Consider the following 18,261-nt stretch of genomic DNA (forward strand, 5'->3'; position numbering starts at 1 on the left):
AATGAACAGTTGTCAAAATGTATAGAAAGCAGAGACCCTACAAAGTGATAGTCAGGAGGACGATAGGTAAAGCCTGGACCAAAACTGTCGGCAAATCAACTAAAGAATGATTTAATGGTATAGAGGCCTAGACCCACCCTAGTAAAAGCCTATTCCTAACTGGGAGGTGTAATTAAATGGCACCTAAGCACTTCAGCTGTATCTACCAATGACTGAATGCAGAGAAACCAAAATAAACATATTGTTTCCAAGTCAGAAGAGGTTAATTTACTTCACATTCAAGTTATGTCCTCTGCTAAATGCAATACAGAAGCCACAATCCTCCACCAGATCATGTTGCATACTGGCCTACCAACTCTCACAAGGCTTCTGAAAGTTCTAAAGAAAGCTGAAGCCATTTTTCCTGAAATACCTATGATTCAAGACCAGCCAATTCGGCTTCAAGTTCTTCTCACTCAAGCCCGTGCATAAGAGCAGTCACTTCTACCTAGCACATATACACCACATGTTAAGGATTCTTTGTCTTTTTTTTATCTTAGTAAAAAAAGGAGTTGCTCGGCTCACCTGCGGATTCATGATGGGCAGTCCTTCACCTGCCATCTCCTTAAAGCTTTCTTATCCGATAGCGACGTGTTGTGAATCATTTACACAACCTCTAAAAATGAATTAATGTGGGCAGAGCTATGTGACGGAAGCTTCGTGAGTTACATAAACTGTACCCAATCAGTTGCTGATCGGCTCCTGTGCCTTCATACCACAAACCAAAGAAGGACCAGAACACAAGTGAAAGTTTAAGAGTTTATTGCTTTTTACAGTATGGCAGAGATTTGGCACGTAAGGTAACACTATTGTCTCATACAAACTGAACTTTGGGCTGTACACAATTATAGTAACCCCTTCAAAAAACCTCAGGATCTTATTGCTTTAATGTGCTCTTAGAATGGTTGTGTAGCTGCAGGGGCCAGGTGGATAGTGCAACTATGTGGCTCGGTGTCCCCGGTGTACTGCTTGGCAGAGGGCATTTGGAAGTAACATGAACAGTACCTAAATTCCTGTCCAGGAAACAAACAAGACAAAAGTATTGCCTTATTGGGCATACTTTCCAACAACCTAAATATACAAAAAATAACATTGGGCTGTGGAGCTAAGGTCACTTCATTTCAACAAGTCTCCTAACCATTTATATATAAGCGGCACCCTGTCAACCCTCTATACCAGTGCAAAGTCATAGGCGAAGAAGTACAAACTGGTGCACAATTCCCTAGAAAAAGGGGGGTGGGAGAATAAAGATTTTGATGGCACATTGTCTGGATCCAAACTGTAATGTTCTGAGGTGCCCTCCATGCGGCACTGACAGTGGGTTCAGATTTCAATACTCCACTGGTGCATTGGAGCAGCACACAGTAGCAAAGTTCTGAATGTGAGGGCACTCGTCGCCTGTACTATCTGAATCAGTATTACTGGGACATAGCCCACGGCCACTGATCGAATGACATTTTTTGAGGCAGGTTGAAGTAGGCAGAGTTGTTTCATTGGAAAGGAAGGCGTAATGAACAGTGTCTGAGGTTTGGACCTTTGCTTCCCACATTGGATCCTGAAGGAGACCACAGTGTTGGCAGTGGGTTGGTCTGCAACATTTAAAAGGGTGCAGTGACTGCAGGCTCCCGACTGTGCAGCCCCTCAAAGTCCAGGTCCTTCGCCATAAGTTCTTCCTCCACATTTTCCAGAGCCCACTGATGGTCAACGATTTCTAGAGCTTCCCACTCTGCCTGTAATATCAGGGAGAAAGGGAGTAACTTCAGTTAGTAGGAAACAAGTAGGAAAACAAAAATTAGCATGTGTGTTAGAAACGATGAGGTACTGAGACAGGCAGGAAAAAGGCATTCAAGCAATGAAGGATAGTAACTGATGGTTAATTTAAATTGAGGAAGGAATGGAGTATCTATTTGAATGAAAGAAATTGTAAATGTTAATCCTTTTTTCGTCAATAATGAATAGTTTTCATTTAATTTATTTTTGTAACTTCGATCATATTTATCGAGTTTTGAATTGTAATGAATGCAAGTGGTTTTATGTAAAATTACACAAATATTAATGTATATTTAAAAGGGAACAAAAACAAAGTTCTGTGAAAAGACAACTGGCATTTTTTCTACCAGCAATAGAGGGGGGCTTTGACCCATTAACAATAAATAGGTCAAATAAGAAAGCCTGCCCTGGCTAAACTAGAAGGATGACGCCAACGAAGGCTCTTCTCTTGCCATAACACCAATGTGCAATGGCAGTGCCCCAAAGTTATTAATAACACTGCAAAACAAACATTTATTTTCTAAATTACATCACTTTTAAAAACCTGGCCAAAAAAAGCGAATAGTGAACTCTCTGCATTTGTCAATGTACCCCTGTGTATAAACATTCTATGCCAAACAACGCATTAATCCATGCAGACCACTCGTGAATACAATTCATGACAAATGTATGCATGTAATGAAATTATTTGGTGCATGATTAATCTAATGGCCACAATTCGTTGAATTCCACCAAACATCAGCCAAATAAGTTGTATGGGGAGTTTTACTGCTTTGGGGGTGTTTGACCATATGAAAATTGACCGTGGCAAACGGATTGAAAAAAAAAAAACAGCCTGCATGCGGTTACTTTTCATTTGGTGAAACACCACCACCAACCCCCAATGCCCCCTTCCCTACTTACCGGCTCGCTCGCCGCCTGATCTGCTTCAACCCTGCAGCGTTGGATCCGTCACTCTAACGCGGGTCGGATCCAACGCCACAGGGTGCTTTCCTTTTTTTCGTCCCTTGCCTCCGAAATCAAGGTAGCGGGGGACAACCCCGCAACCCCCCAAGCCAATACACATCGAAAATGGGGAGCGGGTGACACCCATGCTCCCCATGTTTAGTATGTATTAGCCAATGTGACCGAATATATTCGGTCGAATGGTACAGGCCAAATTCAGTCACATGGGTAGCTTCACACAAATCACGTTGTATCCGGACATAGTGCCATGATATATCTAGTTCATTAGGTCTCCCGGTTGTATTTCACTCAAAGAATCCATCTTCAAGGTCACAATACTGTGAAGTACTAAAACTATGTCCACTATAGAAAACTATAAGGCAGAAGCTCTTAGGTCTCTTAATGTTGAAAAACTGAAAGAAATGTGTAAAGATAAATGTCTTGTTACAAATGGAAAAAAAAAATACAAGTTAATCCAAAGCTTCTTGGATTACCAAACTGCAAGTAGGACTATAACCCCTACTTCCAGAATTGAGCTACAAGATGGTCAAAGTGTACCTTTCAGCCCTTAACTTCCATAAAATGAGGTAGATGATGAGATGGAGGAAAATGAAACTGCTAATCCACCTCCCAATCCTCTAACCTCACACCTACCTGTACCTAACATGTCAGCTGAGATGGTTCTAGAGATAGAAAAAATGAAAATACAGCTCGAATTTGAAAAACTAGAGATTCGGTCTGAAATGAGAGACATAGAAATGAAGAAAGAACAAACTCAGGGGAAAAAGAGTTGCAGCATGAACTAGAGATTGATTCCACTTCTATTTCAGATTCCTCTTTGCTACACCACTCCAGAAGCACGAAGCCTTGTCTCCCCAAAGATTTGGTGAGTTTGTATGATGTAAAAACTGATATTCTGGATTGGCAGAGTACATTTAAATTTACATGTAAAGTACAAGGTATTTGTGAAAGCAAGTTTGTTCCATGGGTAATCTCTAGGCTCTCCCAGAATGGCTGTGTGGAATTGAATGATCACGATAAACTAGATTACCAGTTGGTAAAAACTGCGCTCACAGCCAGGGTTGGGATAAAAAGGTTTGGGGGCCACAAGAAGAGAGATGGTAGATTGTGGCCCACTTGGGTTTGTGAAAGCCTGAAGAACTTAGATGGGTGGATTAAGGGTTACAAAGTGAGCTCTTGTGAAGGCAAGAGGAGTCTCTTCATGCTGGAAAGTATTTTTGATGCCTGTTCCCCATAGCAGAGACAGCATCTTACTGACTCTGAGGAACTGGACCCCAAGAAGATAGCAGTTGCTGCTGATTTGTGGGTGGCCAACAGGGCTACTCACAGAGGCTCCTTACAAGAAAGAGGAAGGGAAAAACCATAAAAAGGATGAGAAGGATAATTCCAAAAATCCCCCACCTACAGACGGCCACAAACATAACAAGGGTAAATATCCCCCTAAACAACCTTCTCGGGCTAGTGAAACCTTTGGACCCAAGCCAGAGGGAGTTTATCAGAAACCCCCATTCCAAAAGAAATTTGGAAATGTGTGGTTTGCGGGTCTGGTGACCATGTGAAAGGAGATCCCAGATGTAAGGGTAAACCTTCAGGGATCCCCTCCGTCAGCGTAGCATTCACACCCAATGTGGATATACTAATGACAGGGGCTTGCTTTCACCCACAAGCTGAAGAACCATTGGTGTTTAGGCTAGAGTTTTAGTATCTCTGGGACTGTGGGAACAACATTCCATTCCTGATAATACTAAGTATTATAAAGAAGGAGACCCTGCCGTTAGAGACACTGGGGCCAGTATAACTGTGGTTAAACCTGAGGAAGTTGCTAAAGCGCCCACAAGGCTTACTGTGTTAAGAGGCCCAGTCCAAATGTGCCCTGTATTGCCAGCTATCATTAAATGTAATTAAATGACTGTAAAGATACTTGTAAGTGTTTAGTCAGAAGTACCAGGAAGGGTAATGTTGGCATTGATTTGAAGGCCTTCGTTGTAGTCTCCAGCACACCCAAACCCCACTCTAAGAAGAGGAGGGAGTTGACAAGGAAAGCCAGAGCGGCAGCCTTAAGAGATCTTCCATCTGAGACCAAGGGGCAACCGGGAGTCTAAGGGAAAGAAGGCCCCCAAGCCCAAAACTTCCACAAGGAAAAGGTTTCCTGTTCAAAACCTAGAGGTCACCCCTGTGACGCCAGCTGAGGCTGAGTTGGTGCCAAAAGAATCCCCTGAAAAACCCTCTTCTGATAAGTCAGAAGAGGAGATTCAACCCCGTCTAGAAGATCTGGATCCAAGAGACCATCCTGAGCTGCAGACATTGCTTGCAGAAGGTGGACCCTCAAGGATCCCCCTCTAGAAGATCTGCGTCAGAAATCAGCTTCCCAGAGTGCAGAGCAAGACCCTGGGAAGCATAGGCTATGCTGGGAGGATGGACTGCCTTATGGAGTCTATTCCAGGAGATTGGTGGTACCCCAGGAATTGAGACCCAAATTCCTACAGCTTACACATGAAGTCCTCCTGGCTGGTCACTTAAGCTCTAAGAGGACAAAGGAAAGGATCTCATTGCACTTTTACTGGCCCAAGATGGGTGCAGAGATTGAACAACACTGTAGGAGTTGTCACACTTGCCAGTTATCTGGCAAGAGTGGACCCAAGAAAGTGGGACCCTTAGTGCCTCTCCCAGTTGTTGGAGTTCCTTTTGAGAGGGTGGTAATTGACATTGTTGTCTCCTAGACCCTCAAGACCTTTCTCTGTACCTCTCCCTTCTCTTCCTCTCTTCCCTGCTAATCATACAGTAGCGTGACTGATGTGCAGGGCCCTTATGTATCCTCGGGGCCTAACCCCCCCCCCCACATCGCTCATCCCAGCCGCTGTTGTCTATTTACTGCACTTACTTAGGCTTGCCCTTCCCATGGGAGGTTGCACTTCCATTTTCTTTTCTTAACATTTCTCCTGAGCACTTCTCCACAAGTACCACAGCACCCTTCCCTTTCCCCCCTCCCTTCTGCACTTGCACGTTCTGAACACACACAAGGCATAGTAGGTTGGTCTCCCGTCTCTGTTATTCTCAAGATTTGTTTGTACTATTAATTCAATTATTCACTTTTGCTGTTATTCATTGTCTACCTTCCCCTGTCCCCACCCTGTTGCCCTGTGGGCACTTTCAAACCGGTTTACTAATTGTATAAGCGCCTCACAAGTGACCAATAAAATCAAATCCAACAACTTCAGGCAACCGATTTATATTGGTTGTGGTGAACCATGTGGTGAGCCATAGAGAGGCACAGCTACACCCTACTGACACTTGTCTGGGGTTGCTGTTGGTACTCTTGTTCAGAGGAGAATTGCCTAGCATTTCAGTGCTGGACTGCCCCAGGGCAGGTCAAAGACTGATATGTTTGGGATATTTCTTCTCTGTGAAAGATAGTGAGCTAAAGACTCTGGGTAAGGCTCTTGTAACCAGGACCCGTGTCTGGCAGAGAGTCTCCCAGGACCCCCCTTGTTATCTGTGGTGAACCATGCCACGAGGTACCCTGAAGTTATTCCAATGAAAACTGTTACTGCTCAGGCAGTGGCTAAGGCCCAACTTGATATTTTTTACCAGAGTAGAATTTCCTAAGGAGGTTGTATCCGACAGGGGGTCAAATTGTATGTCCCACTACATGCAGGCCATATGATATATATATATGATATGATATCTATTACTCACCGTAATAGCATTTCTGATGATTGTATCTGCTTAGATTCACATGCTGTGCATATGGCCCGACATCCAGTGGTAACCGCAGAGTATTGCATCTGGTCTTTCGGGGACGTCGGCATAGGCGTGTCTGTAACACTATCCCTATTGTGACGTGTAGTGTACCCAAAATTTCTCACGCAGCGACATCCCTCCGATTGTATTTTTTCGGCCACGAGGGAGCCTAAGGCGTTGAGTGAGTACATAAAGAGAGAAAGTAGTAAGACGTCTATGTTCCACCTACCCGAGCGGGGAGGCAGGGTGGGCGCATGTGTATCTAAGCAGATACAATAATCAGAAATGCTATTACCATGAGTAATGCACGTCTTCTGATGCTTGTTAATCTGCTTAGAATCAAATGCTGTGCATAGACTAGCGAGCAGTATCCGGAGTTGGAGGTGGGTTGTGAGAAGAACAGTGAATAGATGTCCTAGCTCTGCTTGTCCCACCTGAGAATCAGGTCTAGAATGAGTGTCTAGGCTATAGTGTTTTGTAAAGGTGTATACAGAACTCCAGGTTGCCGCTTTGCAAATGGACTCAAGGGGAACATTTGCAATGAATGCTATGGAAGCCCGAGTGGAGTGTGCTCTAGGCTTGAAGGACAGTTCTCTCTTGGCAAGAGTATGACATAGTGTGATGCATCTGACAATCCACCTTGACATAGCTGCTTTAAAAAGACAGGATCCCCTGCTCTACCAGCTGCCACTGAAACAAAAAACTGTTTTGTCTTCCTTAGTGGTTTCGTTCTTTCCAGGTAAAACATGACTGCCCTGCGCACATCTAGTATGTGTAGGCTTCTTTCGGCCATGCTAGTGGGATTCTGGAAGAAAGTGGGTAGTTCAATTGATTGGCTCACATGAAACTTCGAAATGAATCTAGGTGCAAATCGGGGATGATTGCGCAGAACCACCTTATCCCTGTGGACTGTAACAAAAGGATCTAGAACCGAAAGGGCCTGTAGTTCACTAACTCTTCTAATAGAAGTGATAGAAACTAGGAAGGCCGTCTTATAAGTAAGGTCTTTTGGACTTGCTTTATGCATTGGTTCAAAGGGAGACCCCACGAGTCTGGTCAATACCACATTTAGATCCCATCCGGGAGCTGGGTTCGAAACAGGGGATGCATTCTCTTAACCCCATCCATAAAGGCCTTAATAACAGGTATTTTCCACCACAACACATTCTGTTGTGACATAGCGTAGGCTGAGAGAGCAGTTAGGTGAACCTTTAGGGAATTAGAAACCAGTCCTGAGTCTAACAAGTGGGTCAGGTACAACACAATGTGGGTAGGAGAGCAGTCAATGGGATTGACGCCCTTGGTATTGCACCAGCTGACAAAGCGTTTCCACTTACTGGACTAGCAGTAACAAGTGGTGGGTTTTCTAGCTTCCCAGAGTATGTCCATGCATCTTTGAGGGAGTTGAAGGAGTCCAAACTCTATGACCTCAGGAGCCAGGCCTCCAAGTTCAGAGTTTGCGGGCATGGGTGTAGTGTCTCCCCTCCGTCCTGGGACATGTTGTGCGGGTACGGTAGTTTCATAGGAGGGGAGAGGGACATTTCCATCAGATGAGAGAACCAGGGTTGGTGGGCCCATATGGGGGCCACCAATAGTATGGTGACTGGTTCCTGGTGCATTTTGTGCACAATCTTGTTGAGCAGGAGAGTCCGGGGGCGGGCGTAGACACATTTCCCTGACCATGCTATCCAGAGTCCGTTCCCCTTGGAGCGGTTCTGGGGATACCTGGCGGCATAGTCTTGGCAGTGGGCGTTCTCCTGAGTTGCAAACAGGTTGATCTCTGGGAAGCCCCATTCTGCGAACACGTTGGAGACGATATCTTTGTGTAGACGCCATTCGTACTCTGTGGGCAGTGGGAAATCCCTGCTTAGCACGTCAGCTAGAAGGTTGAGTTTGCCGGGAACGTGTTGGGACAGCAGGTATATCTTGTGTTTGAGAGCCCACATCCAAATGTTCTGGGACAGCTGGATAGCCCTGGAGAGTGTGTGCCCCCCCCTGTTTGTTTAGGTAATACATGGCTGTGGTGCTGTTTGTCAAGACCAGAATTGTCTTCCCCTGTAGCTGCGTCTGAAAGGCCTTCAGTGCTTTGAATGCTGCTAATAGCTCTAACAGGTTTATGTGGTTGGACACTACTTGTGGGGACCACACTCCATGCGCTGTCTGCTGTTGCAGATGAGCCCCCCCGACCCTGCGAGAGATGCGTATGTCGTGAGAGTGGGTTCTACTGCAGGGGTGGTGAAGGTCTTCCCCTTCAATTGGTTTTTCCTCGACCACCGCTGCAGAGAGAGAGAACGGGGGCTGGCAAGACAACTACCAGTTCTTCCCATTGTCTGCTGGCCTGACACCACTAGCTGTTGAGCCACTCTTGCATGGGACGCATGCGCATCTGTGCGTGTTACGCTCACCTGGTATCCACAGGGGCGCCACACGATACTGGATGGAGGTCTAAGTGCTATCCCGGACCCCTCTCTGCTTGGTTATGTGCCAGAAGTTGGGTAGTGCCTATAACAGGGGAATGGAGGGTTAAGATACTGGTTCTGTGATTGGTGGACTCCCACCTCCCTCTGGTCCAAATCCCCTCCCTTGGGGTTATTGGTCACCTTTGATTTTTGTTCGTTGAACTCTGTCCTGCGTCTTTGTGCAGGGGCGTGTGGTTGGTGTGGGCGTTCCGTGGACCTAGTTGCTTCACTGGTCCGTGTGCCCTTATGTCGGGTCCAGACCGGCTGTGACTGCGACTCCGCATCCGAGAGTTAAAATGTTGTCTGTCTTCATTCTGTCTCTTTCTTTCCCTCTGTCTTCTCGGCATCTTGCTCCTCTACACTGTTCCCCAACAATATCTCTCTTTGTTTTCACAGGGATGGTTGCGAAGACCACAGCGAGATATTGATTCACGGAGCGCTGCGCTGTTTATTGGTGTTAATTGCTAACCTGTGTTATCTTCTCTTTGTACAGGTTGCGGTGATGTTTCGGAGAGAAGAGCGATAGAAGCGCTGCTTGCCCAGGTAAGTGCTTTGTTAATGCGGACCTTGTTCCTTCTCCCTTGCAGGTTGCGGTGAAACCCGGAGATGGGCGAGGTAAGCAAAGCGCAGGATGGATTCAAGACCGGTTACTTCACAGGTAAGTGTTCTTGCTCGCTTATGCTGTTCTTGTTCTTCCAGGTTATTAATGGAATCCGGATCTAGGGCTTCAGGATCGGGCCGCCGGAGAAGCAGATGAGCAGGAGCTGGACACGGTGAGCGTTACGCTGCAGGAAAGCAGAATAACGCAAAGCGTGTTCTGCTGTTTGGGTGTGGTTTAAATAGCCCAGGTAAAGTAGTTCCAGGCCAAGTAGTTCCAGGCCCAGCCACACCCAAACCACTAGACTGCATGGCTTGGTTCTAAAGAACTGAGCTATGTAATAGGCCTCCATGTTGGATTGAGGTCCAAAACTGGTATTGCTTTATTCCTGACAATGAGCCTGGCGCCAAAGGCGCCAGGACTGACCATGTATTTTTCTGATCGAGTTTTTAGGCACTTGGGGCCAGTGTAAAGGGCTTTAGCTCCTCTGCTGCCAGGGGGCCGTTATACCTGAGGGGGTCAGGGGCATGGACCGTGACAGCCTGAGGAACTAAATAAATGCATGATGCCATCATTCCTAGCAGTGGCATGGCCTTGCGTACCATCACTTCCCGAATAGCTACATATTGAGGGATCTGAACAAGCATGTTCTGAACCCTCTCGTTGGAGGGGAAGACGAGGCCGTCTTTGGTCCGAATTAGAGCCCCTAGGAACTGCTTGCTTTGACTGGGGTCTAAGCTGGATTTCTCGTTGGAGAATCCCAGACTGAACAGGAGGTATATTGTCTTCTGAGTGTTCAACATGCATGTTTAGTAAGAGTCCCCTGTTATGAGCCAGTCGTCGAGGTAAGGGTAAACCGGGACGGATAGTCTGCGCAGGTGTGCTGCAGCTACTGCCAGGACCTTTGTAAACACCCTTGGCGAATTGATAGTGCCTATCCTCCATCATGAACCTTAGATATTTTCTGTGCGCTGGCAGCATCGAAATATGAAAGTATGCCCCTTTCATGTCCAGTGTCGCCATGTAATCCCCCCCGTTTCAACAGTGAGATTACTTACTGCAGAGTTACCATACAAAACCTTTGAGGTTTGACAAATTTGTTCACTGGGTGCAAGTCTAGTACAGGTTACATGGTGAGGTCCCTTTTGGGTACAAGGAAGTACACTGAATAAATACCCTTGTTTACGTGAAGAATAGGGACGGTTTCTATGGCGTCCTTTTCCAGAAGTGCTTCCACCTCTTGTATTAGGTTTTGCAGATGGTCTGGCGTCAGGCGACGTGCTTTGGGCAGTCTGAATTTTGGTGGGCGGGCGAATTCCATGCAGTACCCGTGGACGACCGTCTTGAGAACCCACTGGTCTGACGTTATCCCCTCCGATGCCGAAAGCAAAGATGTTAAGCACTCCCCGACCCGGGTGACATGGAGTTGAGGCCTCTACCTTTCCCGCGCTGCTGTCCCCTGGGTGGATAGTTGGCAGGGGTGCTGGATGCCTGTCCTGAGTTCCAGGTATTTCCCGTGATATACTGGTTTTGTGTAGAACGGGATTGGCCCTGAAAGGACCAGTGGGAACCCCCCCCCCTATGTCACTTTCGGTGGGTGCGACGATGGGGGAAGAAGATCCAGCCTGTGACCTGCCGTAGTACGCCCAGCGCTTAACGCAGCGCTCCTTAAGCATCTTAGGGCGTAGGAGTTTAAATGCCGCACAACGCGCTTTGTCGTGGTCAAGGGGTAGACAATTGTTGCATTTAGAGTCCTCGTCCTTGCAAGGGTATCTGGCCCGGCAAGAGGGGCAAAACCTAAATGGTGTCCTTTCCATAGCGAAAGGCAATAAAGGCGATGACCAGACCTAGAGGGCAAAGAGGGTGAAAGAGCAGAGACATAGCTTAAAGGATATGGCCATCCCGACCCCACTCTCCCTACTGTGTAGGCCGGCCAGAGGGCCCGGCCACATGGACAGCTCCGCCGTCGGATCGTAGGCGTCGAAAGTCCACTGCAGTCTTCAGCGTAGTACAGGAAGCACCGTCGGAATGACTAACAGGATAATCGACAAAGTCGATAAACAAGGTGATAAAGTCTCTTATGAAAGAGTGTTGCAATAGGGTGACCATTAATCTGTGCAGAAAAAACAATCTGAGGGACTTCAGCGCGTGAGGGATTCTGGGTACACTACACATCACGATAGGGATAGTGTTACAGACACGCCTATGCAGACGTCCCTTTTTCGGTCCCCGAAAGACAAGATGCAATACTCTGTGATACCACTGGATGTCGGAGCATATGCACAGCATGTGATTCTCAGCAGATTAACAAGCATCAGAAATTATATGGCATTAGAACGTGCCTGTACACACGTTTTTCTAGGTGCGAGAAACATCAGGAAAACCTGTGGGGTCACTTACAAGTTCTCAACTGCCTACCCTCCTCAGACAAATGGGTTGGTAGAGAGGTTTAATAGAACAAGAGCGTGATTGGAGCTTTAGAAGCACCACTAATGAGAAAGTGGGACCTTCTTCTGCCATGCTTTCTATTTGCCTACAGAGAAGTTCCTCAAGCTGAAGTGAGCTTTGGCCCCTTTGAGTTACTTTATGGGCATCATGTCAGATGCCCGTTGGCCCTGCTCAAGGAGGGTCTGGAGATTGATCCTCCTCTCAAGCCAAGTCACTGCCATTTTGGAGTTCCGGTGGCCTTGCTTTGCAGCATAGGGGAAGCTAATTCTCACCCCTCCTGGTGAGCTAGTGCATGTTTGTTTGGCGTTGGCACGCCCTGTTCTGCATGTGGGGAGGAGTCAGGGTCTGTCTGGGGTCTCTGGTGCCAGGCCATCCAACACTTGTGTTTCCTGGGATTGAATGAGCCACGATAGAACGTTTTAAACATGTGATTATGACAAATGAAACTTCCCTCAGGCGCTGACCCGTTTAACTCTTGTGTAGGATGATCAGACCTAGCGAGAGTCACTTGGCATAAGCCGCCAGTGTGATTCCTTCTAAGATGGGTTTCCAGGTTTGATCTGTGTGCACAGTGGAGCGAGTGTGAGAAACCAGAGTCCCTTCGCATTTCACCTACATTTTGAATGCTGCAAGGACACTTTCAATGTCATTTTATTAGAACTGTTAAATGCATGAAGAAGGGGACTGCACATTTTAGTACTTAAATGCTGTTGGGTGCCATGCATATACAAGTTTTCGGAACGGAGGTAAAAAGTAAATCCTGGCACAAATACGGGTTTACGCTCCGTTTTGTAATAAACGGAAACACTACCTGCAAATTATTCTTTGCAAAAACCACTTACATTGTGTTGCTACGAGACCCCTCCCGCCCAGCTTTTATTATTTGCTAAATTAAGGCCGACAACATAGGAATCCATTCGTTTTCAATCTGCATGAACATCTCATGCAGGCTTAAAACACTGCACTTTGAAGAGAGTTAAGCACAGCAAAAATGTTATTTCCGTTTTCTGCCCCTTGTCCACCTTCAAGGGAATTGAAATACCACAGGGCAGTAAGGCAAGGTATACACACATTACACCTTGCTTTACCGTTTCGCCCCTTAGAACATGTACTTGAGTTTGTTTTATTTTTCTTGAAGTAACATCACAGTTACTTTTGTGATGTGTGCTGAGCAGGTTGGTGGCTGTTAAACCGTTTTATCTTTTTTCCTTTTTTACCTTCCACTTTGTTTTTGACTGCAATAATGCTTTTTACAAGTATCTACCCAAAATGGCCATTGCTCATAGTACAAGGCCAGTTTTTTGTTCGCCGTCTGCTTTACTTTCCACATTGCAAATAAGGTAATGCACTTTTGCTGAAGTTCAGCTCTGGACTCGTGAACAGTGCTTTGTGTGTGAACTACCTGGAACTGACATTTTGGGTTGTCTGGTGTCGATCCATAATTCAGCCAGAGGATGTTTTGTTGCTGGGCATAAGGGGAGTTGGCAGGCTGTCCCTGACTGGACAGACTCCACTTGTCAGAATGTTGCAGGTCACTTATCGTAAGTGGGCTAAATCAAACCACAGCATGACATTTAATAAAAGGAGAGCTCCTTGAGCCATTTGGAAAGGCTGACCACAAGATCCAAGCATCTGACGCCAAAGGACCGCCAGAGAGCCGCAGGAAGAGTGCTGTTGCAACCAGCACTTGCCAAGCCAAACGCTGTGTTTCAGCTCTCAAGTCTTCAAATCAACTGGGAAGACCTGAACCTGGGAACTTCCTCCTTTGAACTGGTGCGACCAACCAGTCTGATGCCCTTCTCTGCATCCATTGCCATTTGAAGGTTGTAGCCTCAACCGGTCTGCATTTGTCCTGCTCCTGACTGGAAATGGAAATCATGCAGATTTCCACAGACTCTTTGCGGCCTCGAAGCTGAAAACCTCACTTGCCTACTCAGTGCTCTGCTGGTACCTTACCAAACCTGCTGCTGCTGTCTCCCACAACAAGGAAGGGCCTGCTGGATCCCAAAGTCTGATCATGCTGCTTCCATGGGCATGCCGGCCCTGTTCTGGTCACACCAACAGCCACTCCTGTCTGCTGCTCCTTCGGGGTCCTCCTGGTCCTCCTGTGCTGTTGGAAGCAAATTTGAGCCTCTTTTTCCTTGTCCTGGGATCTCTGGCTGAGCCTGACTTAACAGTCACTGGAAGCCTTGAACCCGCAGCCTTTGAACCGCCTGCAACTAACCCTATAGTGAGCTTCTTTGACCTAACAAATTTCATGTCCCGTGACGTTGCAAGTCAAGTCCCGCGGTTCACATACCTCATATTGCTTTATGTACCCTTGTGCATTTTGACTTGTACTGGTGCAAGGCCCTTAAGGTAAAAGTAGCCAGGTGTGGACTGTCCTATAAGGAACTCTGGAGATCCCCGGGTAGGCCCCTGCCCCCTGGGCCTCTTTTGTGTAATAACTTATTTTATTTCCAAATGTTCTCATACGAAAAGGGTTGGGCATGCTGAACATTTTTAATATGAGGCCACTTTGAAAATTATTTCCAGGGCCTCTTTTTGTTCCCAGTCCACCCCTGTCATCATGGTCCCAGTAAGACAGATGGTCTTACAGGACAAGTGGACAGGACCCTTCAAAATTGAAGGAAAACCTGGAGAGGTCAACGATTTGGTAGACTTGGGCAACCCCAAGGAGGCCCCCCCAGGGTCTTTCATGCCAACCGTCTGAAGGCATATGTTTCCAAATCAGAGATAGGTGCTTTGCTCTTAGCTTCGGTTTGTTTTTTTGTTTATTTATTTATTGTGCGCACCGGACCCAGAGGTATCAGGGCGCAGGTTACAGGCTTAGTTACAGAAGTTACGATGCAAAGGTAAAAACAAGTTACCTTGGCGTTACAGGAGGAGGGTAAAACAGCATAGAACGTGTATTGCGGCATACATATGTAGACAACATGTCATAATTAACAGACATTTACATATTAACAAATATATATCAAAAATACATTGCAGGCAGGCAGGGCTAGGTTAGTGCGGTAGGAGAGGTGGGTTACATATCTTTCTCTATGAGCCATTTAATTGTACTCTTTCTGAATTTGGTAAACGTCTGGTCAGATCTGAGTGTGTGTGGCAGGGAGTTACACAATTGTGCTGCCCTAACTGGGAAACTGGACCCTCCAATGGTGGGCAGTTTAAATCTTGGCACTTGAAGACAGTTCGGGTTGGCTATTCTTGGCGGTCTGATGGAGTTTTTTTCTGATAAATGGTTCTGTTAGGTAGCAAGGGGCTTTGTTATTTAAGCATTTGTGGATGAGGGATGCCGATTTGAGATTGATTTTTTCTTGGGTGGAGAGCCATTTAGGTTTCCTTCTTATTTCAGAGATATGTACTCTTCTAGGGATGCTTAGGGCAGCCCTAAGAGCATTATTTTGGAGAACTTGTATTCTGTTAATGGTTGGTTTGTTTGCCCCTATGTAGAGGGCATTACAATAATTAAGTTTTGATAGGATGAGGGCTCTAGAAAGGATTAAGCAACTTCTGATCAAGAAGGAGAGTGAGTCTCTCTCAGATCTTCTAAGGGTCACCCTTCTGGTGGGTCAGAGGAAGGGGTAAAACTCTATTAATCTGACAGTGCAGCAACAAGAGGAGTGCAAGGCTTTGTTAACTCACGTTGCCTCTCTGTTCTCACTCACACCAGGCTTGACCCCTTGGGGCCAGCATGACATCGACAGTGGTGATAGTGTGCCTGTTAAAAGCACTGTTAAAGGCAGGGGCTACATGATATCAGATAATGTGAGGAACCACAAAAGGTGGTCAATAAGATGCTTGACCTTGGATTGATCGAACATTCCACAAGTCTATGGGCTAGCCCAGTTATGTTCGTGCCAAAGGCAGGAACTAAAGAACGTGGATTCTGCGTGGACTATAGGGCATTAAATGCAGTTACCAAGACTGCTGTCCATCACTTGCCAAGGACAGATGAACTGGGCTCAGCAAAATTCCTTGATACGTTTGACCTGACAAATGCTTATTGGCTGATTGCCATGACTGACCAGTCCAAGGAGAAAACAGCATTACTGACTCCAGAAGGCTTGTCCCAGTTTAAGGTCATGCCCTTTGGTTTAAAGAATGCACCTGCCACATTCCAGAGAATGATTAACCATGTTCTGAATGGGTTAGAGAACCTCTGCATGGCATACTTGGATGACAGCAGTGTTCAGTTCTACCTGGAAAGAACATCTGGACCACCTGCGACACGTGTTGCAGGCTGTTAGGCAAGATTTGTAGCAGTACCCTATGATGCACTACAACAAACTTGACCTCCTTGCAATAGGAACCCAACCTTTGGTATAAGGCTGTACTACACAGGTTGGTAGTGTGGCTGAGCAGCCAGGCTCATCTCAAGAGGGGTCAATGTGAGCAGTAAGGGAGTTACACAGAGATTCACAGTGACAAGTATCCAAATAAACACTTACACGCAAGGTTTCTTGATTAAACAATTATTAATTTATTGAACAGTCCGTTTGAATAAGCCTTCTTCAGAAGGGGCAATATAATAGCGACACACAAATACACTCCAAAATACACTCCCTTAGTTTTGCTAAATCATTAAGTACCCATTTGGGATGGCACACAGACACTTTCGTCACCCTTAGGTGACAAATAGCTAGGACACTGTGGACATTAATATATCACTGGTACATTTAGAACAATACTGAGATGAGTGTTAAAGTAAAGCGATTTCAGAATAAGACAAAAGATCACACAAATATTCTGAAGCAGGTAAGTACTTTTAAACCCACCAATGCAAAGTAAGTTAACCCTTTCCTGGAAAAAAGGTAACAACACACAATCAGAGGAGAGAAGAGTCATTCAGGGATCCAGGCCAGCCAATGTCAATTCGGCAAAAGTCTAGGTGAGCTGAAGCACTTCTTGTGGGTAAGTAAAAGTCTTGCACAATGTTTTAGAAGTCTTTGTCGAAAAAGTAGAATCAATGTAGGGGCACATGCTGGGAGGCCTGTGAGAGGTAGAAGAAGCAATCAGCTCTACAGAAGCAACCAAGACAAGTCTAAACTGAGATCAAGTAAGCCGAGAGGTAAGTCCTCTCAAACTTTACAGTACCTTTAGTTAGAAGAAATGGTTCCAGCTGGCTTCTGTTCATGTGCAGCTCTGTAGATCCTGTTGTTCCTGGGCCTCAGTCATGGGGATAAGAGGGAGGACGTCTGAGGACTCCTACACTGCAATGGGATGGTCAGCAGCAGAAAAGGACAAACTTCTATTCAGCGGTACTTTGCGGTTTCAGCTACTCGAGTCTCAGCAAATAGCACCACTGCTGACTCTCGGATACTACTCAGGACTTTCCTCGCATCTGGGGTCCAGCACTCTGTTGAGGTGGCTCAGGATTGGTCAGTCTGCTTACTGGGTGTCCGGAGGATTTTCGACAAGCTCGGGTCTGACTTAAAAGTGATGCACTAAGTTTGGTGTTCCTCTCCCTGGCACTTTGGTTACAGCAGCAGCAGCGGAAGTACAGACAGCTCCTAGAGGATATCCAAACGAGTTCACTTTGAAGTTGATTGGTCCCGCCAACTCAAGGGGAGAAGTCGTCCTTACAGGGCTTCTCTAGTCGAGGCGAATTCGGAGCTTCAGCACAGCAGCAGAGCTTCAACAGGCAAACCAACGGTCCAGGAGTTGCAGCAGGCGTCTTCCAAGTAGTTCTTCGGATTCCTCCGTCCAGTAGTCGACTGCCTTCCAAGCCAAAAAGCCTTACCTTTTATGCAGGTTTCTCCCATTAATTCCAGCCTAGCTGTCAATCACACAGCAGGGTGGCTGTCCTTGCCGGACAGCTAGCCGGCCAATCACCTTTGGGTGCATTCCTGTAACCAAGGGGATTAAGCACAGGGAGTTTCAGGAACCTCCCTCACTTCCTGCCACTACCAGACATACTGGAGTCAGAGGCGGGCTTCAGTCGTGAATCCTGATAAAGACAAAACTAACAAAGGGACCAAACCTGGTTTGGCACGCAGAGTAAATCTCACGAAGGACCTTTCCAGCAAGAAATAGCGAAAAAAGAGGACCAGGCCATTTTGACAAAATGGGCCCCCGTGGGTGCTTTACTGCAGCTGCCACCAGTCATTAATTGTATAAAGGGTAACATAAAAATGTTACATGAGAAACTAGACAAATGGGAATACTAAGTAACCCTTCCAGCATCCCATGATAAGATAGTGTGTGCTACATCTAGAACAGTGGTCTCCAACC

General features: G+C 46.4%; 1 protein-coding gene across 1 annotated transcript in view; it reads right to left on the reverse strand.

Moving 5' to 3' along the window:
• Positions 1–784: 784 nt before the first annotated feature.
• LOC138569443 (ER membrane protein complex subunit 3-like) overlaps positions 785–18,261 on the reverse strand; it is a 243,048-nt gene continuing 225,571 nt past the window's right edge. The window contains exon 8 of the mRNA XM_069647416.1: positions 785–1,769. Within this exon, the coding sequence (XP_069503517.1) occupies positions 1,638–1,769 (132 nt within the window). The 3' untranslated portion in view covers positions 785–1,637. The remainder of the gene's footprint in view (positions 1,770–18,261) is intronic.

This window comes from Ambystoma mexicanum, chromosome 2q, assembly GCF_040938575.1.
Source record: "Ambystoma mexicanum isolate Mex_15411 chromosome 2q, UKY_AmexF1_1, whole genome shotgun sequence".
Classification (NCBI taxonomy): Eukaryota; Metazoa; Chordata; class Amphibia; order Caudata; family Ambystomatidae; genus Ambystoma; species Ambystoma mexicanum.